The 26,129-nt window shown below is 33.5% G+C and overlaps 2 protein-coding genes across 2 annotated transcripts; both read left to right on the plus strand.

The window, feature by feature from the left end:
- Positions 1-252: 252 nt before the first annotated feature.
- LOC109011770 (uncharacterized protein At4g22758) lies at positions 253-1,480 on the plus strand. Its single transcript, XM_018993089.2, has 2 exons — positions 253-963; positions 1,094-1,480. Exons 1-2 carry the CDS (start codon positions 570-572, stop codon positions 1,270-1,272), a joined length of 573 nt encoding a protein of 190 aa, XP_018848634.1. The 5' UTR covers positions 253-569; the 3' UTR covers positions 1,273-1,480.
- Positions 1,481-12,088: 10,608 nt separating this feature from the next.
- Positions 12,089-16,606, plus strand: LOC109011769 (histone deacetylase HDT1-like). The gene is made up of 10 exons (XM_018993088.2): positions 12,089-12,218; positions 13,240-13,310; positions 13,418-13,629; positions 13,944-13,957; positions 14,035-14,094; positions 14,186-14,304; positions 14,987-15,079; positions 15,207-15,297; positions 16,031-16,163; positions 16,251-16,606. Exons 1-10 carry the CDS (start codon positions 12,206-12,208, stop codon positions 16,309-16,311), a joined length of 867 nt encoding a protein of 288 aa, XP_018848633.1. The 5' UTR covers positions 12,089-12,205; the 3' UTR covers positions 16,312-16,606.
- The last annotated feature ends 9,523 nt before the right edge of the window (positions 16,607-26,129 follow it).

The following is a 26,129-nucleotide window of genomic DNA, read 5'->3' on the forward strand; positions in this document are numbered from 1 at the left end:
CTCCCTCCACTTTAGAAAAAACAACACAAAAACAGAACAGACAATCCCGAAGCTGACCCAGACCCAGACACTCGGACCACCACACTTGAGCTCCGGGTGCACCCCCACTACCCGGTTACCACTCGATGGCTGACGACAAATTGTTTGGAGCTTTTGTCTTTGTCTTTGACCAAACACTCTCTCTCCCCTACCGGCTATAGCCCGTCTCCTCTCTAAAGAAAAATCCTTCCCCAGTTCCTTCCTCGACGCCGCCCCCCCCTCCTTATCTTCTTCATTCTCCGTATATAACACACTGGAAAGGGGGGTGCTTTTGTTGATTCCTCGTGCACCTCTCTCTCTCTCTCTCTCTCTCTGCTTCTCATACAGCCATGCTTGATCCCTTTGCACTTCCTCATAATTTAAGATTTTAGCATTCAGGTTATGATAGCTTCCGTTAACCTCAAACCAGCGAGCAGAAGCTCATCCCCAGCTCTCGGTTTCCCTCGCCCCAGATTCTTCCGATACCGGCGTTTGAGGTAGAATCCAGATTTCTCCGTTTGTGTACTTAATTACTGGTATATTTACATATCATGTCGAGTTCGAAGAGCCATCGGAGATCAGGACAAGAGGAGAAGAACCGGAGGGGCAAATTGACCCATAAATCGTCCTCGTTTCACGGGCATATTCCGGTCACTATGACGGCTGAGCTTCCCCGGCCGAAAACGGTGCCGGAGTTACTCTCCGACAAGAGCGCGACCGGAACGACGTCGCAAGAGGGACGGCCACGGCTAATGAAGCTGCTACTGAACGTGACGATTCAGGGGAGCCTGGGGCCGGTGCAGGTGGTGATGAATCCGGAATCTACTGTCAGCGACCTGATCTCCTCGGCAGTCCGGCTTTATGCGAAGGAGTGCCGCCGGCCAATCTTACCGACCACCGACCTTTCCACGTTCGACCTCCATTATTCACAGTTCAGCCTAGAAAGTAAGCCTCACAGACACAAAGCATGTATCTCGTGTTATATCAGCCGTACGATTACTGTATTTTTATAAATATTTTGTAATTCCTTAGCCACGTGTGAGGTGATGATTGACTTGCTTGTTTGGTGGGCCAGGCTTGGATAGGGAGGAGAAGCTGATGGCACTGGGATCGAGAAATTATTTTCTGTGCGTAAGAAAAACAGAGTCGGGCGGCGGCGAAAGGACGCCGTCTCCATCATGTTCCAAAGAGGCTGAGAAAGCTTCCAAGATCGGCGGCTTTGCTTGGCTCAAGTTCATGGACTTCCTGCTGTGATCTGCTGCTACTGCCACCACCCGATTGTTCCCTTTTTTTTTTTTATTTTTCAGGTTATTTAATTGTCAGTGTGAAATCTGATAGTGGTTTTTCCAGATTTTTGTAAAAAAAAACATTTTCAAAAGCATGCAAAATTAAGATTTGCATGTCTCTTGATCATTGTTCCAACCTTTGTTTGTTGTTATTACAGATAAATCATAAATATTTAGAGCTTGTAAATATATATATATATATATATATATAAACTTTGGCCCCAATTTTTTTTTTTAAATTGCTTTCAGTTAATATATGAATAGTAATAATAAATTAATAATAAAATATTAAATATTAATAATAAAATATTAAATAGTCTGATACCCAAACAGAGGCTATACAGCCTAAAACTATGTCTCTGAGTAGCCAAGCATTTTGACGGATGAGTTCCGAGTTTTTTCTAAAATTTGAAAAGAGTAATTCTATAAAATTGTGCAATCTTTTTAAAAATAAGTAAGATTTATTATTAAAAAATTAATTTTTTTCATATAGATTTTAATTTTTTTTTTTTTACAGTTGTAAATATATTTTATCTTCCAAAACACAAAGAAAGCTGGTTGTAAGGATTTGAATTCTCCACAAATATGAGAGAGGAATAAACATATAAAATAGATCTTATAATATTTATTGAGTATTTAATATTGTCAAAAAATTTACTAGCAATCATTAAATACTGTAAATCTGAATTATTTATCAATATTTTTTTTTTATTCTAAATCCTAGAAATCAAAATAAAAGAAGAAAAAATTAAAAGCAGGTTCCGCCCGACTGAAAACAGGAAATGCAGAGAGAATTAATTAACACGAAGAAGCCAAGGAGTCCTCCTGGATCTCTACTTACCTATACATGAGTATTCAACAGTTAGAACGTGAACTCATGAAACGACACCATTTAATTATTCTCCTTTTTTCATGTTGTCAATGGAAAATGGGTCCCCTATATATGCATATGAATAGTAATTCTATATAATTCATATGGATTCACATCATGTAACTGACAATATTAATCAAATCAATCATCCAACGACGTTTTGAAAACATGCTTATAGTGACTAGGATGAGTCCATTATGTGGAAATCAAATCATTAAATGTATGAAAATAAATATAGCTGACGCGACTATTTTATAATTCTTATATATATATATTCACAATAATAGTTTAATTCTTTCAAATAAAATAAACTTATAAAAATAAACTTATAAATTAACATAATTCAACGTAAAATTTCTTTTTAAAATAATATATAACATAATTTACCTGTCCATGTTAACCAATATCAGCATCCATATAATATATGCATTCTTTATATTTCCTTATAATATTTATATATATATATATATAGAAAAAATATACTTACAACCGTGAATTGCGTAACCGCCGCGCAATCGCTTTGAAAAAAATGAATTAAACATGGGATCCACATGAAAAAAATTAATTTTTTAATAGTGGACTCCACTCTTTTTCAAAGCGATTACGCGACGATTACGCACTTCACGGTTGTATGTAGAATTACTCATATATATATATATTCTTTATATTTCTTTAGTCAAGGCTGTCTTTGAGTTGGAGGACTCTACTTCTTCCATTTTGTTGACCAGTACTCCTACTAGAACCAAAAGGGTCAATCATATAACTGATCTCTAATCTCTTTTTAGGAAAAAAAATATTTACAATCGTAAATTATGCAACCGTCGCATAATTATTTAAAAATAAATAAATAAAATATGAGATTCACATGAAAATAATTAATTTTTTAATAGTGGATCACACTCTTTTTCAAAATGATTACGCGACGCTTACGTACTTCACAGTTGTATGTAAAATTACTCATCTTTCCATGAATAATACTATATATTTACTATATTCTTATTTTATCATATTGATGTGATATTATTTATTACTTCTTAAGTTTATTAATTTAAAAAAATATTGATCTAATTAATTATGAATAATTCACACTAGCACAATAAGATAAAATAAACTTTAATTCAAAGATCACTGAAAGTAGGATAAATAATTTTTAAAAAGGAATCTATAATTTGGATATGGTCCTTTGAAATTTTAAAATAATTTTATAGTTAAACATTTGAAACCTAAGTATTATATTTTTATTAAATGGATTACAATTTTTAATTTCTTATAGTTATTATATTTTTTTATTCCAATCATTGCATGCATCACTTATTTGAATTTTGAACCATTTCACACTAAATTATCTCTTAAAAATCTAAAAGATGCTCTCAATTATTGGTGAGGAAAGATAAGATACTTTGACATTAATGATCAATAATTCAAAACATTTGGTTTACAAAGAGAAAAAAAAAAATTATAAACTAACTGTAAGTCGATATAATGCATTAGATCTATATATCTTATAATAAAATGAAGTTTACAATTATTATACCGTATCAATCACATTAATTTATAAAATAATTCTTTTATAATTCTTTTTATAGATGAAATATTTCTTATCTTATTATTACCATTTATTTTTATATGTTGCCAACAACTAATGGGCCCAACAAATATCCCTCAATTTGGCGCAACATTACTGTGGGACTAAAAGAACTTGTAGTCTTATGGTTAAGTAGGGATGTATTTTAGAATCGAATTGATATATACTTAAGAATTGAAGAATCGATATCGGATCGATTCACCTCCAAAACTGATACTTACAGTTTTACAGGATTTCCCAATGAACTAGGAAGGTCGGGTGCTTAGGAATTCGAACTTGAAACAAAAAACCGATAAATTAAAAAAAACATTGTCTAAATATAAAAATAATATGCAAGAAGAAATAAGAATTATAGTAAAACTATTATAGTATGAGTACATGATTTATAAGAATCATATTATCATATATGTTAGTGATAACATGATGATTACTTAAAATTAAAATTAAATAATTTTATGTTATATTAATTTTATGTTATAAAGTTAAAATTTATATATTGTATCAAATGTTATAATAAGACTTATAAGAATAATTTATATAAAATGTTATATTAATTTTATGTTATTAGATTATTATACATGAATTTTAAGATTTTATGTTATATTAATTAAAAATTTAGCATATAATATAAATAAATCATATAAAAAATTATTTATATATAATAAAAATATATATATATGAGGTCCGCTGTAAAAAACCAAAATTGATTTCAAAATCAAACCGGTTTAAAATCGATTTTAAAAAAATAAAACCGATATCGAATTAAACCAATTTTGCACCGATTGAATATACCAGTCCAGTTCGGTCCGGTTTGGATAAGTTTACCGGTTCTTATTTTGAGCCCTACGGTTAAGAAGAAAATAGCAAACTAAGTGGAATGGTTGTGCTAAACAGTCTATTCATTTATTTATTATTGTTACAAAGTGAATCTACCTTATCCCTTTCCTTTCACTTTTTTAAGTGGAATGGTACGTAGAACATCGTGTCTATCCATCAATTTAACCCCACGTTTGACCCCACGTTTGAGAAAATCTTAGAAATGTAATTAACCCCACGTTTGAGAATGATTAAAGAAATTATATTTGATTTATGTTTAGACATCTTAAAGAAATTAATATATATTTACCAAAAAATACCATATGTAATATATTATATTTGGCCATGTTTGGTTCATTTGTATGTTTGAGTAATTATCAGATAAAAATTTGAAAATTTAATTTAATTTTTTTTGTGTTTAGGTAATGTTTGTGAATGAAGTTATGAAAAAAATTAAGAAATGTTAAAAAAGTTTGAATAATACTTGGTTGCCAAACAAGGCTATTTTATAACAAAATTGTTTTACAGTATAATGCATCACAACGAGACACGTCAATTTGCGAGTTTTATTTTGTGAAACAAACATTTCTCAAGTTTAAATACATAAGATTCTAGGATTTTGATTCCTTATAAATTGAGGACTTAGAAGTGGGAAAAAATTGCACATAAAAATGAGTCCCATAGAATTATTAAGAATATTCAGTGAGAAGGATTGGAAATAATTCTCACAACCTTAGTGAGGGGTGAGTACTTGTATTCTATTTAACAGTTTCTTTACAAAAGATTGAAATCAAAGTAACAAAAATAATTTAGTAACAACATTTTCCACATTAATTGTCCAGCTATACAAATATATATATTCTTGACAGTTATGATTGAGAGTCATTAGTACTTGACTTTCTTTATATAATAAAAATTAATTTACAATCTAATTCACCACAAAAAATTTGAAAAAGATTAAAGTTGAATAAAATAATATTGTTAGAATATTATTTTTATTTTGAGATTTGAAAAAGCTGAACTGTTTATTGTATTTTGTATGGAAATCTGAAAAAGTTGTAATGATTAGACGGGATAAAATGAGATGAGTTGAAAGGCTTTTTGTATCCAAACAACTACTAACTTTCCTTGTACAAAAAAATTGCAATCAAAGTAATAAAAACAATTTGGTTCACTAACAACAGTACTTTGCACACTAATTGTGCATTTATACAAATTTGTGACAGCTAGCTCTATGATTGAGAGTCATTAGTTGAGTTTCCTTGTATAGATCTAGAGTCCTTAGCAGTTGTATCCTTAACACCCTCCTCAAGCTAACTAGGGGTGGTGACACGGTAACCTTGAATTGAGCTTGTGATACTGGATTAGAAGACATGAAACTGATTATCATAGTAGAGAGTGGCACATCCGAGAATGTGGACACGAAGATCATGAAGAAAATTAATTATCCATGTGATCCCAGCTATAGTACTGAGTGCAAGTGATCTATTCTTAGATTCAACACTTGATCTAGATACTATGGACTACTATTTTGCACTCCATGAAATCAAGTTAGAGCCAAGGTAAATTGCATAACTCGAGGTAGAGCATCGTGTGTCTAGGCAACTAGCTCAATCAGAGTCCGCGCAAGTAAGCAACATTGTTTGCATCAATCTGTGAGGATATATTAAAACCAGAATGCAAAGTACCTTTGACAGATCTATCTAATAATTCTTTTGATAGCTCTAAAATGGTCGTCTGTTGATGCATGCATGTACTGACATACGATGTTAATAAAGTAGGACAACTTGAGCCGTATTATGGTATGGTATTGAAGAGCACCAACAAGAGATTTATATAAGGTGGAATCCGAGAAGGGATTTCCTGCTCTTGAATGTCTCGTTGCCCGACAAATTGGGAGTGGCAATAGGTTTTCTATCAACCAGGTCTTATCTCTTTAAATAAAACAAGAGCATATTTTGTTTGGGATAAGAACAAACCGGGAGAGTGGTGTTGGGCTTCAATGCCCAAGAAACAATGCCTAAGTTGAGAAATGAAGGTGTTGAGCAGCTGGTTGTTTTACTTGTGAAAACAATTATAAAATATATAGTATATAGGTTATAGAGTAACAAGTATGTAGTTCCTGTAGGTTTATGATATACAAAAAGAAAAGAATCAGCACAACTACTTTGAAAACCAAGCTTGAATAAGAAGCTGATGAACTTGTGGAACCAAGCAAGTAGTGCTTGCTTGAGTCCATAGAGTCTCGACAGACATGATGGGGAGATTTTGGATTAGTATAACCAGGTAGTTTCTCTGAGGCATGAGGGTCCAAGTTTTACTTTGATGAAGGGCATGAATTTCTTCATCCATGGCTCATATCTATTCAAGATACTTTAAGGTTGATTTGAGTCATTTTGGTTCTTTTATAAGTTTAGATATTGAGGTGATCTCAGAATAGTAGTGAAAAAATTATGAATAGTAGTAAAAAAAAATAGTGAATAGTTTGTGAATAGTAAAGAGATAGTTTGAAAGCATATGTAAAACTAGTGAGGGTGGCATGCCCGTGTAGTCACATAATAAGATTTATGCTTGACTGGAGTAGAAGGTGGTGGTGGAGTTATAGTTGATAAAGAATGACCAGCTTCAATAGGCAATTATGGTATGGCCTTGAGAGTGAGTTGAGTTTAAGGAAGAGGGAAGACAAGGGACTACTGAGTCATGAGAGGCGGGATTAAATGCACATGGGAGGCAAACTGTGGACTTAAGATGAGAATGAGAGCTTTGTAAAGTAGGGAGTCCTGATCAGTAGCACTGGAAGGAGTAGGTACTTGATTGCTTGCAATTGCTGACACAGAGATATGTGGAGCATAGAAATAAATAAATAAAAAATGAGCGAGAGAAGAGAAAGAAGTTTTTAGAGGTATTTGCAAAGGGAATAATGCTCATCAAAGGTACTGTGTCTAGAAATGTAAACACAACATGTACTTAGATCAAGACAACGAAAGCCTTTGTAAACAGAGCTATAGCCCATGAACACACATGGAGAACTTTTTGGGGCTAATTTTTGGGAGTTAAAGTCACGTAAGAAAAGAAACTATAAACAATGAAATGTTCTTAAAAGAGAATAAGATGATGTTTTACCCAATAATGTTACATATGGGGAGCTGCCTCGGAGAATTGGAGTTAGGAGTTGATTGATGGTGAAGATAGCTGTGGAGAAACTTTCAACTAGAGGGATGAAGGAGTAAGGGAATGGAAAAACATAGTTAGACCAACCTCAGTGATGTGCCTTTGTTTGTGCTTTGCACTCTGCACTGCCATTTTGAGCAGGTTTGTATGGGCAAAAGATGTACTGTTGAATGCCATGATTATCTAAGTGAGTTTTAAAACAATTGCTGGTAAATTCAAAAGTACCATCACATTGTTTTGATTTTAGAGGATACTTGAATTACAACAAGCCTTTGGGACCAAATTAGGAATGCATGAAAAAAGTCAGATTTGGTTTTTAATGGGTGGAACTAAGTAAATCTTGAGTGATCATCAATGAAAATCACATAAATCCGAAAGCTAGAGAAGAAGGAGCGGGGAAGGTCCCCATAAATCACAATGTGTTAAGTCTAAAAAACAAGTACCATGATGTTCATTGATATTAAAATGAAACCTGTGACATTTTCCAAATTGATAGCTAGCACAAAGATGGAGTATGCAAGATTGATGTAACAGATAAAAGTCCATTTTTAATTAAAATATGCCCTAATTGAGCATGCCGAACAGAGAAAGAGGCACTGAGTTGCTGAGAGCAAAGAAGGATTGATAATCACGATTAAGAACATAAGAGGCCATCAACACATCTACCGGTTCCCAACTCAATTCCAGTGTGCATGTTGTGTATGATAAATCCAGAGTAAAAAAACTTGATGGATGGAACAATGATTATTAGCAGTTAACTTGCTAATAGAGATTAGATTTTTGGTGATTTGGGAAAAAGAAGAGCATCATGAAGATAAACAGAAGGGAGGGGCTTGCGAGAACCACCGTGTGTAACTGGCAGAGAAGCTCCGAATCTCCATTTCCAACTAAAACTTGATTCGTGCTCATGTAAATGGTGGAGGTATCAAGTTGGGTAGCATCATTGGTCATGTCAGTAGAGGCAACACTATTGGTGTACTTAGAAGAGTTTTCATTGATGGAAGAAAAGGATCCTGCACCATTTGCAACATGACCAATTTCATTATAACATGACTAATTTTGCTGAAAGTTTGGCAAACAAGTTTAGTTTGCTGAGAACTGGAGGAGTTTTGTAGCTTGAGTTTGCAAGCACACCTATTGCGCTTTGAGTATGATTACCCCGAGGTCCCCCCATGATGATCACCACGACGATGGCCATTTTGACCTCCTTTTTTAGCAGAGAACGCTACTGCAGTGGTGGCATGCCCTTCCAGAAATCTGATGAAGTCATAGCTCTATGCTTTAGGAATAATGTCGTTGAAAGATGGTAGTGGAAAGTGGGATAGCATGGTGGTGGAAAAGGTACAAAATTCTAGACCCAATCAGCGTAAAACCAGTGAACTTTATCAGAGTCATCAACAGAACAACCCATAGCTGAGAGCCTCATTCTTCATAAATCCAAAGCTTAGCTGAGAGCGTCATTCTTCATTAATCCTCTAGCTTTGGATTTATGAGAAAATGAGTTCTCAAGAGCAGTCCAAGCATCAGAGGTAGTAGTCAAGATAAGGACTCCACCCATTGCCTCCTTAGAAAGAGAGGAATATATGAGGCTAAGTGGATAGCATATAGATCAATAACATTAAGGGGAGAAAGATGTTAATCCTTATATAATTGTCACATATTTGTATTCACAACTAGAGGGCAAATTGTTGTTAGTGAATCAATTTATTTGTATTACTTTGATTGCAATCTGTTGTATAGAAACTGTTATAAATTGAATACAAGTACTCCCATTTCACTTGTGCTAGATACAGTCATAGAGTGTTTAAGCATTGTGTAATTTTTTTAAAAAAGTGTGGGATCCACTATAAAAAATTATTATTATTTTTTTATTTTTATTTTATGTAAGTCTTGTATTTACTCACTTTTTTCAAAGAAATTACAAATATCATTTCTCTTTTACTAAACATCATTTTTTTTCTTTTTCTTTTCTTTAAGGAAAATAACTTCCTTTTTTTTTTTTTCTCTAAAAGTGTTTTGCCTGATTATCCATGCTATTGCTGATATAAATGCATGTATAACTCATGTGATCTCATCTCATTGTAGCAGATGAATAGTAGAGGAGAAAGGTGAAAAAAAAAAAAGAAGCTGTCGTGTCGAAACTCAACGTAATGTCGATTCAAATGCACACAATCTCGCTAAGGCACAATATGAATAGTGAGAAGAAATGAGATGATTTTAAATAAAAATTAAAAATTAAATAAAATATTATTTATTAATATTATTATTATTTTTTTTAGATTTGAAAAAGTTAAATTATTTATTATATTTTGTGTAAAAATTTAAAAAAATTATAATGATGAGATGACATGAAATAATTTATATATCCAAACATGGCCTAAATAGCTTTTTCAATCCTTTTATCGATAACATCTTCGTTTCACATCTTCTACCTTGTATTGTTATTGTTGGAAGACAAATGATATTTATAGTCATGAGCTGTGCAAGTACCGCGCAATCTCTTTGAAAAAAATGAGTAAATACAAGATTTATATAAAAAATAAATTTTTTTTAATAGTAGACCTCATTCTTTTTCAAAACGATTGTACGGCGCTTGCGTACTCCATGACTGTATATAACATTACTCATTTGCAATCATAGAGTGCGCAAGTGCCATACATTTCTTTTAAAAAAATTGAGTAAATACGGATCCACATAAAAAAAATTATTTTTTAATAGTAGATTCTACTATTTTTCAAAACAATTACGCGACACTTATGCACTCTACGATTATATGTAATATTACTCTCATTTAATAGGTGTATAGTATAGGATTACTGAGTAAAAGAACTCTTTTTTTATTTATTTCTTATTCGTATAGTTAGCACCATAATGTTTTATGGAAAACGATACTTAGTCCCAGGAGTTTGCACTTTGCCTTGCCTCCTCAAAATTATCGCTCAGATATTTTATTTTATTTAATGGTTAATAAAGTGACTATTAGTGAAATATTTTATTTTTTGTTTTTAAAAAATATCTGAAAAAAAAATATAATTTACATTAATGATAAATTTAAGAGGACAAACTCATGGGACTGAACATGAACATGGCAAAATATGCTTCACCCAATTTTTATGAGAAATTCTATTTGCAGTCCTGAAGTGGGGACTGCATGTGCAGACACATGCTTAAATGAGAGAAAATATTATTTTAGGAAGGATAATTTTGTAAAATTATAAAATTATAAAGTTAAAATAGTCTAGACCTGCACATACAATCTCCAAGTGGAGACTGTACCTAGCATTGCTCAATTTTTATTGCATTGCATGCATGGAATGAATCTTGAACCATCTCTTGTTTTTTTTGGCAGGCCCAAAAGAACAATGGGGCCCAAGTAGAAATCCACTCATGGATTTTACATGCAAATGACCAAATAATTTGGTTGGAAAGAAAATTATTCATTATTCTTCTTCTTAACACAGCTCAATAAGAAAGTTCTTGACATCAATTATTATTATAAGAATTATTAATATTTTATTTTATTTATAATTATAATTAACCTTATTTTTGTGTTTACATACCTATTTATAAGATAATCTTATAACTACAATCGTCATATTTTCATGGTATCACATATTATTATTTCATTAAATATTTTCTAAAAATTAATAGTTTAGACTTTAGAGGAGTTAATGCACGGACAGGGGCTTTCTCTGTGACTCGGAAAATTTCAAAAAAATCCCTAAAGTAGGTCTAAAAATTAAATAAATAAAAAAATGGCCTCAAGATTCAGTATTGAAACACGTATAATTTGTTTTTATCACTTTTCATACAATCATATATATTAAAATAAGGGTATAGCACCCCTCTTTGTATAAGAAAAATATTCTAATCATAAATACATTATACAAAAATAATCTCACAAATTAATGTGTTTTAATATTTTTTATCAGATTGTAAAATTATTTTTATTATAAAATAAATTTAACAAATCATATAAAATCACGTCAGTTTATAGCCGTAACACTTCTTTTGTGTATGTTGTATTCCACTCCAAGTAAATTGGCATTATTTTTATAAATTATTTTAAATATTCATAATTTAAAATAGAAAAATTTTATTCATCATTTTCACATACTATATTTATTTTTAATTTTTTTTATAAAATATGTGATATATAGATGATGAATAGAAGAATTCAATTAATTTAAAAAGAATAAAATATTTTTAAAAAAAATTAAAAAAATATATAATGTGTGATATATATAAATAATGAGTAGCAAAACTCATTAAAATATAATTATATAAGAATTGTAAAAAGGGTCGTAACTCGTAACCGCATCATTTTCCTTCTTATAAAAGCCCCTCCGAACCCTCGTAGTTCTGTCTCTTCGAGAAGCCAGCCCTACTGACAGTCTCCACACACTCTCTCTCAAACAAACCCTCTCCAAACCCTAGCCTTCTTCTTTGTAGCCGTCCATGGAGTTTTGGGGTAAGCTACCTCCACTTGCTCTCTCTGCTGCTCCATTTCAATCATCTTTATCCTACTGTTAGGGTTGGGTTTCTCGTATCTTTTTCATTTCTTGCGGACTGTGTTCTCTTATTCATGATTTTCCGTCCGGGTTTCTTCTTTTGCATATGGAGTACATCTGATTGTGTCTATCTGTTTCTTTTTCTAAGAGTTTGTGCTTTCATCTTGAGAAACTGGATTTTTCTTTTGTGAATTTTTTTTTTCGTTGTCTTGGCTTCCCTTATGTTTGGTTTTATTGAAATAAGAGAGAGTATATGGGCGTGTCTTTTATCTGTCATTTCCTTTTGTGTTGGAAAACTACGTTCTAATTTTTCTTACGAGTTTGTTTCTGTTTCTTTTCTGTAAGTGTTTGTCGCTTGGAGCTAGTAAGTTTGTTTTTGTTTCTTTATGTTAAAAGGTACCGGGTAATGTATCTATTCCTTTTAGGTTTAGCTGCTTGCAGTCGCGTAATTTTTGTTTGTAAGATGCTGGAAATTTATTTTATTTTTTACACGTGTTGCAAAGAAAATTTAAAATTTTGTTTTCCAACGCTAAAGTAGATGAATCTGGACCTGGGAGAGAATGAGAAGAAAATAGTGAAATTCCGAAGAGAGATAAGGATGAAGTCTTATTATTCTTATTTCACTCTCTGTTTGTGTGTTGCTTGGTAATATGATGATGTTGAGTGTTGTGTTCTGTTATGGGTGCTCCACTGTTTTTTGTCCCTTGAAATAATGCTGCCTCCCTCCCCAAAAACACATCGTCAAATTCTAGGTACCTTTGCATATTATTTGTCTTTTGGTTTTGGTTATCACATTTTTAATATCTTCTGCAATTAGTTTTGTGGATTGTGGCCATTCACAAAAAAGGGGTTTTGTGGATTTTTGGTGAATCCACTCAAATCTATTCATTTTGTGGTGTGATTACTCGTTAGTATAATGAATTTATTTAGTCATATCAATGGACAGACAGACATGTTGAATCGTGCTTTTGTTTCTCTAAGGTGTTGAAGTCAAGGCAGGACAACCACTAAAAGTAAAACCTGGCGAGGATAAGGTCCTACATCTTTCACAGGTAAGTGTTCTTGTAATTGTGCTAATATTTGCTTTGGGTAATTCTCAACATTATATGCTGTTATTTTGCACGTGCTGGGAATGTCTGAATTGCTGCTTTCTGTGCAGGCATCTCTGGGTGAGTTTAAGGCCAAGGGAAATGAATCCGTTCCTCTCTTGTTGAAGTTTGGTGATCAGAAACTTGTCTTGGGAACCCTTTCCACAGAGAACTTCCCTCAGCTATCTTTTGATTTGGTTTTTGAAAAGGAGTTTGAGCTCTCTCACAACTGGAAACATGGGAGTGTCTACTTTTTCGGCTACAAAGCTTTTACCCCAGAGGAATATCCTTCACATTTTTCCTTCGTGCCCAGTGAATGATTATTTGATACTTCTTTTAAAACTGGTTGATAGACCTTTAATTTCTTGTATTTGATCATTGATGTTCTTTATAACTTCTGAGTTCTTTTTGAAGTCTGCATTGAAGTTATGCTCTCTTTCTCATTGAAAGTGTGCAAAATCATGCTAATGCCTGTTGCATGCTATCTACTTGAGGTCCAAATATCTCCCTTCTTTGATGGTAGTAGTTATTATAACTAGTGTGTTCTTACCTCTAGTTTTTTGTGCTTCCTTGACTTGCTGATGTTGTCTTTGCCACGGAGGATCATGATGGTGAGTGTTATGAACGTTCTTTTCTCTAACTTATCTCAATTTTGACTGTTAATAATGTCCTTTTTTTAATTGTACAGATTTTGACTCTGATTCAGAGGATGAGTTGGAGGATTTGCCATTGAACAGCATAGATAATGGTGGATGCTGCCACTGCATTTTACTGTTTTATAGGTGATTTTCTTTTGATATTTTATCCCTTTCTGCCATTGACTGGTTAATAATTTTCAGGTAAGGCTGGTTCAATAGTTACAACTCAAAGCATTGCTTCCAAGTCTGAGTCTTCTGAAAAGAAGGTTAAGCTTGTAGAACCAAAGAAAGATGATGAGGATGATGATTCTAGTGATCAGGTATGCAGTTGTTATATTGTTGAATGAATGCTTCATCCAGCTGTGCTATATATGACTATTTAACCTTTTGCACTTTGGTTAATCTTTTTATATCTTCTATACCGTATATGAATATTGATATAAATAAGAATTCTTTATATTGCTAAGCGTAAAAGTCACAAGTTTTTTCCTAATAGCAGATTTTTTTTTGTTTCCTCCACCCTTGGAGACATGAAACTGCAACAGAAAAGTTCATGACCAGCTATTGCAATCTCCACCAGAATACTCTTCACACATCATCCTTTCATTTTTTTTTCCCAAGAATAGAACAAGCATCTTGGGCTTTTTAGGGGAGGTTTGGATAGTGAGTTGAGATGGAGAGGAGATGAAATGAAAGTTGAAAATTGAATAAAATATTGTTAGAATATTATTTTTGTTTTGAAATTTGAAAAAATTGATTTGTTTATTGTATTTTGTTTGAAAATTTGAGAAAGTTGTAATAATTAAATGAGTTGATACTTTCTGAATTCAAACAAGGCCTTAGTGTTCATGCGCACCTGGTTCAATCCATAGTGTCTCAATCTTGTCCCCCCCACAAGCCCCTCGTATAGTCATATATTCTCTAGAGTATATATACTATTTTTTAACGTGATAGTAGAATATTATTTGACCGGCTTTGAATTTGCATAACTAATTGTTACAGGATGATGACGACGATGATGATGACGACGATGATGCGATGTTATTCGAGTCTGGTGATGAGTCTGATGAGGAGGATGAAGAAACACCTAAGAAGGTTTTAAACTTTTCTACATTTTTCTTTGAAAATATTTGGACGGTATATTTTTCTATAATATTAATAATCTTACTGATTAAAATCTTTTTTTTGTATAATAACATTAACCCTGTGTGTATTGTTGAAGGCTGAACTGGGCAAGAAGAGACCATCTGATTCTGCAACCAAAACTCCTGTTCCTGCTAAAAAGGCAAAATCAGCTACTCCTCAAAAGACAGGTGATTTTATTTGCCTTTTTCTCGTCATAATGTTTGTTAAATACGATTTTTCTACAAATAGTCTGTAAACCTTATCATATATGACAGGGTGCATAGTGAGGTCACAGATTCCATTACTTAGTGGGTGCTTTACTTGATAGCAATTAGAAAAATGCCTTTATTTGGTTTTGCATGTGTACATTGCTTAGATGTGTTTTTCTAGTTTATTTTAAGGTAATTGACCATTTGAATCTGTATGTAGTGTAAATCAGCAGTCATGATACCAATGATGTTCATTACCTTCCTCTCTTACATTTCCTTTTTTATATTCTATTTCCTAATAGAATGTCCCCGACACAAATCTCACTTTTTGCTGTGGGTTTTATCTTTTATTTTAATTTTATATTCTTAATAGAATATCCCTGATTATTTTTTAAATTAATGCCAAACTCTGATTGTGTGCCTTGTAACTTAATTTTGGCACTAATGATACGTCCCTGTGACCAAACATTGCCATCATGTTGCGTGCCAATTTTGATGTTCTGTGTTCTGATTGAATGATGATTTCCAATGTTTGCAAGAGTTTATAAATTACGTGGAACACTAGTGTTGGGAATCCCTCTGTGGTTGTTTTTATCTTTAAGTCTGGATTAATTTTATTTATGCCTAGTTGTGCTCTTGCATTAAAGGTCCAATGGTTTACTTCAAAATTTATCTGGCATTGAAATCAATTATGGCTTTATGTATGCTATAGATGGTAAGAAGGGTGTTCATACAGCAACTCCGCATCCTTCCAAGAAGGCTGGAAAGACACCTGTTAATAGTGATCAATCCAAGGCACAAACCCCGAAATCTGGCGGTCAATACTCTTGCAAATCTTGCAGCAAGTATGTTTGCTTTCAATATTGGAAAGTGCGACTCCCAAGTCTAAATGAGGTTCATTTTGTTCTAACAGCTTTTTCTCTCGTGTGCAGGAGTTTCGGCTCAGAAACTGGACTTCAGTCTCACACAAAGGCCAAACACAGTGGCAATTAAGTAACTGGGTGATTTAATTTATCTTCAATATATGGCTGTTGTACCATGCTCTTGATTTTTTTCATGAGTCGGATTATAGAGCTGAGTTTTTATTAGGGTTTTGCATAGTACTCAAGAGTCGAAGAGTGGTTTCTAGTTGTTTTTGGAGATGTCTTTCAGAATTCAGTCCCATCCCCATTGTGTTTCTTGGACCTTTCTTAAAGGAGGTGATTTTGTCTTTTATCGTATTTTGGTTTAATCAGCTTTTATCACGTTGGACTGCTACACAATTAATTAGACTAACTTGGATGGTTAATTTCTGTAAGTGGCACCAGGTAGCCTTTTTTTTCAAGGGTCAATGTGGATTGGGAAATATTCAAACCATAAAAAGATTACCCAAAAGCAATCTTACAAATTGACGTGGCTTGATGTGATTTGTCAAATTATAAAGTTATTTTTATTTAAAGTATATCTAACGGATTAGATTAAATCATATCAGTTTGTGAGATTTTTTTGTATAATTTTTTTATAGATGTAGCAACGTGAACTAGCTGAATTTAGTTAAGTGTAAAATGTCCTGTCTCCATCATATGCCTCGCAACTAATAAACAAACAATAATGTTAGCCAATTATTGGTAATTTGAGAAAAATGAAACAATTTCACAGAAATAATGAAATTAACAGTATAACATGACACCAATACAAGCAGCAGAAGAAAATGGAAAAATCAAAGCCCTCTGTTGCGTGTCAGGTTTTACCAGGAGCTTCTTCAACATTGCCTCTTCCTCACTACCATCTCTAGCATCCTCCCTTTTGCATTTTGCTTCCTTTTTGCAGCTTGCTCCTTCTCTGTTCTCAATATATCTACTTCTTTACCTGACCTTAACCACCTTATTGATCAATGATCATACCACTAAACTATCTGCGCACGATTGAACTTCTCATGTTGTCCTACACCTCCTAACAGCTTCAAATGCTTCTAATTTCCTCTTGGTTCGCAAGTTGGTTATTAATACTAAGATGTGTAATTACTTTGACCTTAAACCATCTTCAATGTGACTTGTAAAAGGATCTATACCTTTCAATCTCTTGAGAAGATGATCAAGCTAGGGTTTTAAAGCAGTGTTCCTAGATTATTAAGGTTACATTTGGATGGTAAGGTGATCTCAAATGATCTGTAAATAATAGTGAATAGTTTGTATATAATAATAAATTGTTTGTGAAACTTGTCAACTTCTATGAAGTTGGTCTCTCGAGGCAACCCTGAAGTTTGACCTTTTCTTTTGTCACTACATGGGTTTTAAGTACACAGTTTGCCTTTGTTATTGTACCAAGAAACAGGTTTCCACTATCGTAGCTTTGATTGGCATGGTCATTATTCATTAACGTGGATCCTAAATCTTATGAGAGTTTTTGCAGCCAAGTTTATCAAGAAGTTGGTGGAATTAAACTCTACTTGGTAATATGCTCCCATCCCAAGCGGGGGATGTTTTCTCTTACGGCAGGCTAAGCATGTCGTTTCGATAGCATGCGGTGACGTGGAAATGAAGAGTAGGATCAGGTGGTGGAGTTGATCATGGTGAGGCATGTGAAGGCTTTGGTGGGCGGATCTCCATAGATCATCTAACCTTTAAAGACCGGATCAATCGGGGAAAAACTAGAGAAAAAATAATGAGAGGAAAGAAAACGAAGGAAATGAAGAAAAATGAAGGAGCAAACCGATCCAATACTTCTCCATTCCTTGCTGGTAAGCTACTGTTGAGGGAGATGGGAAGTTTAGAACACTCTCATCGGACTCCTCAACCCCATCCCCTTCTCTATTTTTACATAATAAAAACCCTCCAAAGAAATATTAAGCACACCCAAGCGAGTTTAATATTTATTTATACACATGTTAGTTGTTGATACGCTGAAAATAATGAAAACTAACAAAATGAATGTTTTAAGTAACAAATAACTTGAAATATTGTAAGTACATATAGCACTGTTATTGAAGAATATAGTCCTCGAAAATGTAACCAAATGAAAAAAAAGGGACCATTTGAGATTATAATTTTCATAAAAATAATCGTTTAAAAATATGGTCGTTAAAAAATATAATAAAGAAATCATAAAAAGAAAAAATAAATAAAGTAAGAATAGAAGATTAAATTGATATAAAGAAAGAATGAAGAAGCTATTGTGGAGTGTCTATGAATAGGGAATCAAAAAGTAGTTTTGGTCCCTAAAGGCTAAAGTGGGAGTGAAAACTTGGGGAAATTGTAAGGAGTGCTAGAAACTTGTAGGAAGAATGAATGAGCATCAAGCTTTCTGTGCTGATCTGAGTGGATTTCTCATTATCAACAACTACCTCAAAGTTCCCTCCATTGAGTAGATTTAACCTATTTTTTTGTGCAACAACAGCATCACATAAAAAATTGTGTACTGCCTGTGGGTGTCTGTAAACACCATCACCTCACCTCATCATTTTCCACCCGACCTTTTATTTCCATCCTTTAACTGCATTCTCCATTTTTTTTTTATTTACTTCTTCATTTTTCTCATCATTCTTCAAAAAATTATTCTGTCAAAAATAATTTTCTCCACTTGTGATGGGGACTAGGGGTGTTCATCCGGGTTCCAACCCGGGAACCCGGGTAAACACGGACCGGGACCCAGGTTTCAAACTCGGGCCGAAACCCGGACCGGGTTGGTCTGGGTTAGACCCGGGCCGAAACCCGGTTGAACCCGGGTTTTTTAAAACCCGGATTCCGGGTTCCGGGTTGAACCCTTTTTTTTTTTTTTTTTTTTAAATAGAAGTCTTTTTTCTTCAAGAATAATTTTATTTTAATAAAAACCTATACCATATTAAAGATTTTTCAAGAATAATCTATGTTGAAAAACATAATTTATTTATTTTTTTAATAAAAACCTATATTATGTGAAATTTTCTTCTAAGAGGTAATGTAATAAAGCATAATCCTCGCATTGTGCAGAATAATAAAATATATAAAAATAAAAAACTAAAATGCATGCAATCTACTACATATTACATTATTACAAAATATAAAATTACAAGATATGAGTTACAAATCAATAGCATAGTCTTCTATGTGATTTAATCACACCAAATAAAACTTCAAGCCTATTCGATGTAGCCACCCAACTGAAGACAACCGCTACATTGAATTCCTAGTATATTCTCTGCAGCCACCCAAACTGAAGATTTTAGTTTAAATTAGAAATATATGATATAATTGAAAGTGAAATTGAGTAATACTGAGAGAGAGGGAGCAATTTTTCTGACCCCCAATGTGGAGATCACCATAAAAGTTACAGATCTAGAGTTTTCAAGTAGAAGCACATGAATAGGTAAAATATAAATGAATTGCAAGCGGTTGTCTCATCTAACACAGCTAAAAAATGACATAAAGGAAATTCAAATATCAGATTCACACCAAAAACATGACAAACAGGAACAAATCTGCCCATAAACAAACCCATACGCCCACCATAACAAAAACCCAAAATTTCCATCGCAACCAAGACAAAAGAAACACAATATTATAGATCTCTCAAAGCAGATATCCAAATCAAGCACAACCCAAGATAATTTATAACATTCTCGTACAAACCAGACATATTGCTAAAAGGGTCTACTGATCATTGATCCAACAGAATCATCAAATACACTTGAAGCTACAAGAACAATTGATAATCACAGACAATATTACTGTGTTTATGCAAAATTACTCATAATATTCCACAATATTACTGTGTATGCAAGAAATTAGGGATGATGTATAATTAATCCTTCTAGAAATTAGGGCTAGCAATAAACTAATTAATGACTCATGGAGGGATAGAACCAAACAGACCCCTGTTTGCTCCAACTCTTCGAGGGCGAGGGCACGGCGGGCTTCGAGGGCACGGCGGGTTTGAGAGATGATAGTGGTATCATTTTACTAGGTCTAGAAGGCTCGAATGGATGTCGGTGAGAGATGGGTTTGAGAGCTTGATGGGTATGAGTGTATTGGTGGGCGAAGAGGTGTAGTGTGATCTAGGGTTGGCTAGTTTGGCCGAGGAAGAGAAGATTCTCAAACCTGCGCTTCCGCAAGCCATCGGTGAGAGTGTACTCAAATCAGCTACTCCTCTCCTTCAAGTAACCATTGAGATCGTCATGACGGCGGCTAGGGTTTTGTAGAATCGTTGCTAGGGTTGAGAGATGAGGGGGGAGGGGGAGGGGGGGTCTGGGGTCACACGGGCCGAAGGAACGAGAATTTTTTTTTTGCCTTTTATACAAATCCGGTTAAACCGGGTTATGAAGATGAAACCCAGGTTTCATACCCGGGTCCGGACCGGATATATCCGGTTTTTATAATACGGGTTCCGGCCCGGATCAAATCCGGGCCGGAACCCATAACCGGAACCCAGTTTTCCGGGTTTCGGACCGGGCCGGAAAAAAATCCGGCCCGGATGAACAGTCTTAATGGGGACTAAACCACTCGTCACAAGTGTAACATAGACCCTTTCGACGCCTCTTCTTCATTCTTGATAGTTTTTCTCTTTGGTATGAGGTTTTGTAAAGTTCTAAATAGATAAGTCTCATACAAACCTTTATAAAAAAGTAGACTCCACCTTAAAAAAGTATAAAAAAAATTATTCTTTATTAGTGAGACTCATTGTTTTACAAAAAGCTTGTATGAAACTTGTTTATTTGAGACTTGTATCTAGCATTACTCTTTTGCAAATTCTTTGTTATTGATGGGATGGTGTTTTTCCTTATTATAGGACTCAAAAATCGGCTGTAAATTTGCTACTTGGTTGTTAAAGTGATCTCAACGCACCTCAAACCAATTATTGATGGAACCAACAAAATGTTACCATTTACATATCATCTGACATCATCTTAGCATCCAAATGCAGTCTTAAGTTCATACAAACGGGCCAATCTCACCACGGCTAGGGATAAGTAGGCTGATTGAGCTGCTTGTAGTTGTTGTTTCCTTTCTTTCACCATCCTTCAAAGTTTTAAACCACTCAGGATCTACCCACCCCGGAGCCTGAGTTCCAATTCCTTTCGAGTTCTCTAGTCCTTGTTTAAATGCCATCCCTACCGATGCTTAATTGAGCCCAGTCCATCCCAGCAAAAGAACTTTTGTTTTGTTTTATTGGCCCTGAAACAAGCTTTCCCTGTCTCTTTCTGTCCCATAAACTCACTGGGCTGAAATTGTACAGTTCCCAAAATAAACCAACTCTCAAAACATATTCATGCCAAACCCAATATTTTCTTGACCTCTTCGATTGGGCTTGTGAACTTTTGTGCTTGTTTTGACGTTGCTGGATATGAAAGAAGACAACTACAGGTTAGGTTTACAAAGAAATCCTATAAAAGTAAAGTTCACGTTACTGTATGTGATGCATTAGATATACTTTATAGTAAAAATAATTTTACAATCCATCGAATTGTCACGACAAACTACATCAATTTTTGAAGATGAACCAAATATTTCTGGACTAAAAGAGACAAAAGAAGAAGACGACGAAAGGGTGCAGCAAAAACTGAGTCACCAAACTCCAATCACCTTCCGCAATTGTTGGTTAAAGAATTTGACTGCAATTTAGTAACTTGCTAGTGGTCCTGTAGACTCACGTACGTACTCAAATATCTAGAAATGCAAGGTTTATGCATGAGTACTAGGTTCATGATACAGCAAAAAGACACTAAAGGAGTGAGTTCTAGGAAAGTGGGAGGGGTGAGGTAAGAGAGAAAAAAAACAATACTGCCTTTTGGCAATTCTGTGGTGAAAAGGTATGTTGGATTTGTCGATCCCTGGTTTAGAGATTTACATATAATGCACCAAACATCCGTCTTGTACGTACTTCACTTAAGTTTTAGCATCCGTCTAGTACTGTACATTCAGAAAATAAAGCTGCATTATCAGAAATGGACAGTAGCTTGCAAATGCTGCAGAATATATGTCAAGTGGAGAGCTGCAAACATGATTTTTAAAGCCATCAAAACACACTTACAGTAGTACTAGCAGTCCAAAATGGGGAAGCTTTTGGTGCTCAAACAAGGATATATTTACATCTTACTGAATTTTTGTCCGAATTTTAGGGTCTAAAGTGAGAAAGATATAAATATATAAAATGAATTCGACGATTTTTATTGAATATTTAATGCTACTTGTTATTCAAAAAATTCACTCGATCAACTAGTTATGAAATTTTACTTTCTGTCTCTTATCTTCTTACCACGATACCCAAATCCAACATGCAATAACTCTTAACTCCAACATTCTAATTAAATCTAACATTTATGTTATTTGGAATCAAGCTAGGGAGACGTTGGGTGGCTAAGAAATCGGTCCATATAATGTATGGAAAGCATAGAATATTACAAAAGAAGAAGTTGCTGCTGAATCTGAGATTGACGAGCTAGCTGACCCCATGTTGCAGAGAATGGGCCTAGGCTTCACACAAATAATGGACAACGTCTGACTAAGAAGAAGATCTCATGATGTGTCAATGTTGCATTGGATGCTTCATTGGAGAAGAAGACAATGCTAATCAACAGCCCAAGACTGTGAAACCATGTGAGAGGAGGACCCCTTATCATCTGACAGATGTATCATCTAACATCTCAAATAATACTTTGCTCATGTATGTCTGTCTGGCATCACGTGTTTTACTTTGTGTGTGTTTGAAAGCAACTTTCCCCTATCTCGAAAACAAAAAACAAATGAAATTGAATTGCAGACTTCGATATTATGTTTGTTGATGAATACTTTTAGATCTTGAGTATATTTATAAAGAATGAATAATTTTTTCTTATAAAATCGGTTTTATATGATGAGTTAGGTTCATAAATTTTTTCATAATATCAAAACTTGTCACAAGATAAATGAGACCCACATTACTTATCTCGTGATAATGATTAGAAAAAAATATTGACATGCACGTGAGGGAGAGTGTTATAGATAAAGTTTTGGATATATTTATAAAAAATGAATAATTCTCTTTTATAGAACTAATTTTATGAGACGAGTTAAACTCATAAATTTTAATATTTACTTACGTTGAATCAGTATTCGAATTCAAAACAGTTTAAACCGATGGAAAGATAATTAATCTTTCAACGTTAATGAATGAATCTTAATTTGCTGGGATTGTCGGTCCTGAGACAACATGGGACCGAGCATTGAAAAGAACCAGCGAGCTCTTAGTAGGAACATGTATCAACTGGATTGAAAAGAACCAGCGAGCTCTTAGTAAGATTGAAAAACAACCAACCAATGATCTGGAAAAGACAGCTCATTTACGTTTTCTCACACACTGCATTAATTTGTATCAACTGGATTATATGATTAGAAAAAGGTTGCAGGAACATGTGCATTTCGTAGCTTCCTTCCTTCCTTCCCTGCAGAAATCAACGAACTAAGCCAAACATTAATAAATAGGAACTTCAGTACTTTTGTTGTTATTTCAGCTTTCACTTACATGCAGTTGTCTACATTGGTAAGTAAATATATTATACATTCTCCTCCACTTTCATATAGTACTCTTTTTTTCAAGCAACTTTGCATTACAATTAAAATTGCTCATTTCGATGAGTTTGGCTTATATCCTGTTTGAAAAATAAATGGATAATATTATTTAAGTGAAAAAATGAATCGATATATATAAAAAAAAAAAAAGAATTTTATGTATCAACTACTATTCACTTTTATACCACACATTTATATATTTTTTTTCATAGCGTGTGGAGGTTTTTTCATAGGAAGTGAAACGTGAGGTAGTGAATAGTGACTAATACATAAAATTTTTCATAAAAAAATAATAGAAGAGGAGGGAGAACGTGCTCGAGAAAAAATTAATCTCCAAAGCTTTGAGAGAGAAACAAGAATTTTAAAATTGAATTGAGATTTGAGTAAAAGGCAATTTAAATACATAGATATGCTTGTTAATTACTTACCTGATCCAACACTTGATTAAATAACTATTTTGATCTTTATATAACTTCCATAGGGATGTATCTTTCTGTCTCTAAATCATCATGATTGATACTACTTGTAACACTATCAAGGTGGCACCTACCTAACCACACTGATGTGGTAGATAAGTTTTGTGGTTATGATTTGATTTTTCAATTTTTCAATTTTTTTTTTATTACTAATTCATGTCTATTGTCTACCACATCAATACCAACACAAGTGTAAACAGCATCAATCCTAAACCATGGTATTGAAAAGGAGCTTTAAGAGTTAGTTTTTATTTGCCTGAAATTTGTTCCTAAAATAAGTGAAATTCACTCATTATTGTACAACTTTTTATTTTTATTTTTCTGGTTTGGTGATTGCTAAAACAAAGATTAATAGCAATTCCTAGAACATATCCATAAAATTAATTGGATGTCATGTGATCAGTGATGTGATTCAAAGTTGAACAGCCAAAACTAGGTGTATTTACAAGGTACTCTTCCCTTAACTGCTTTAGGTTGCGTTTGGATGTTGAAGTGAATTGAGTTGAGTTGAGATAATAAAATATTGTTAGAATGTTATTTTTTAATATTATTATTATTTTAGAATTTAAAAAAGTTGAATTGTTTATTATATTTTGTGTTGGATTTAAAAAAATTATAATGATGAGTTGAGAGATATTTAGTAATGATGAATTGTAATGATGAGTTGAGATGATTTAGGCTTACCTTCAGTTAAAAATTTAGTAGATATATTTTAATAAAAATGAATGGACAAGATCGATTTATTTATTTATTTATCATTGTCTATTTCTTCTGTTCATTTGCTCAACAAGATATATCCAATTACAAAAAAAAAAAAAAACAAATACATATTGAGGTCATCTCATTTGATCTAATTTCAACTGATAATCTCATTACTATTCACAAACCATCTCAACTCATCTCACTATCCAAACGGGTCATGAGTCTTGTCTACTGCAAACCTAACTGGAATTATAGCCTGCATCAAGCTTTGAATTCTTTTCCTATTTTTTCTCATCAATTAAAATTAGTTAAGGATTTCTAATTTGGGACAAATTACTAATTATTTTATTGCCACCACCAAGCTAGAACCTTTATAAGTAATCCCAAGGAAGGGTCATTGACCTAATTCTAACAGGCTTTAAAAAGGTTGAAGCATGATGATATAAGATGGTAGTTGGTCCCTCATCGATCATTTTATGACAAGCCTATCAAAACAACTTGCTTTGGAAGTTTCCATAATCCATGAGACCAATTATTGGTATCTTTGGAAGAACTTATTTAAAAAAATAAATAAATAAATAAATAATATGTGCTGTCATTTAGTATTAATATATGCTGACACTGCTCTCATTGGGTGCAACGAAAGGAAAAAGAAAAGAAAAAGGTTAGGAAAGATAATGAGGCTTCTGTTAGAAGTAATACAGATTACATAACCTACAGATTACATAACCCTCAAGCAAAAGCAAACATCGTTTCTGTCCGAAAACAAAAAGAAAGAGTAAACAATGTTGCCTTTAATTACATGACTGCATTAATGACAAGGAAGCAAAATGTGTAGCTAGCAATGATATAACATGGGATCATTAAACCCAATTCATGCAAATCATAGCTAGCTGCATATGATTGGGACTAGGCATGAGAGAGAGAGAGAGAGAGAGACAAGGCATGGAAAGAGACATGAAAATGTTCCCCATGAAATTCACTTTACTTTAAATGTTGGTGAAGGAAGAGGTATACTTATTTATTTGATTTGAGACAGATAGAAATCCAACTTTGCTCAACAACACTGGTTAGATTAGTCAGGTGAGGATCATGATCCTCCTGCCTTGAGTACTCTTCCTTGAGAGCTTAT

Source organism: Juglans regia, chromosome 5 (assembly GCF_001411555.2).
Source record: "Juglans regia cultivar Chandler chromosome 5, Walnut 2.0, whole genome shotgun sequence".
NCBI lineage: Eukaryota > Viridiplantae > Streptophyta > Magnoliopsida > Fagales > Juglandaceae > Juglans > Juglans regia.

Excerpts from the sequence above, each read along its gene's own strand:
- LOC109011769 (XM_018993088.2), top strand. Across the intron at positions 15,080-15,206 it reads ATGAAGAAACACCTAAGAAG|GCTGAACTGGGCAAGAAGAG; the intron begins GTTTTAAACTTT and ends GTATTGTTGAAG. Across the intron at positions 15,298-16,030 it reads AGCTACTCCTCAAAAGACAG|ATGGTAAGAAGGGTGTTCAT; the intron begins GTGATTTTATTT and ends TGTATGCTATAG.
- LOC109011770 (XM_018993089.2), top strand. The coding sequence starts at position 570 with ATGTCGAGTTCGAAGAGCCATCGGAGATCAGGACAAGAGGAGAAGAAC. Across the intron at positions 964-1,093 it reads TTCACAGTTCAGCCTAGAAA|GCTTGGATAGGGAGGAGAAG; the intron begins GTAAGCCTCACA and ends TTGGTGGGCCAG.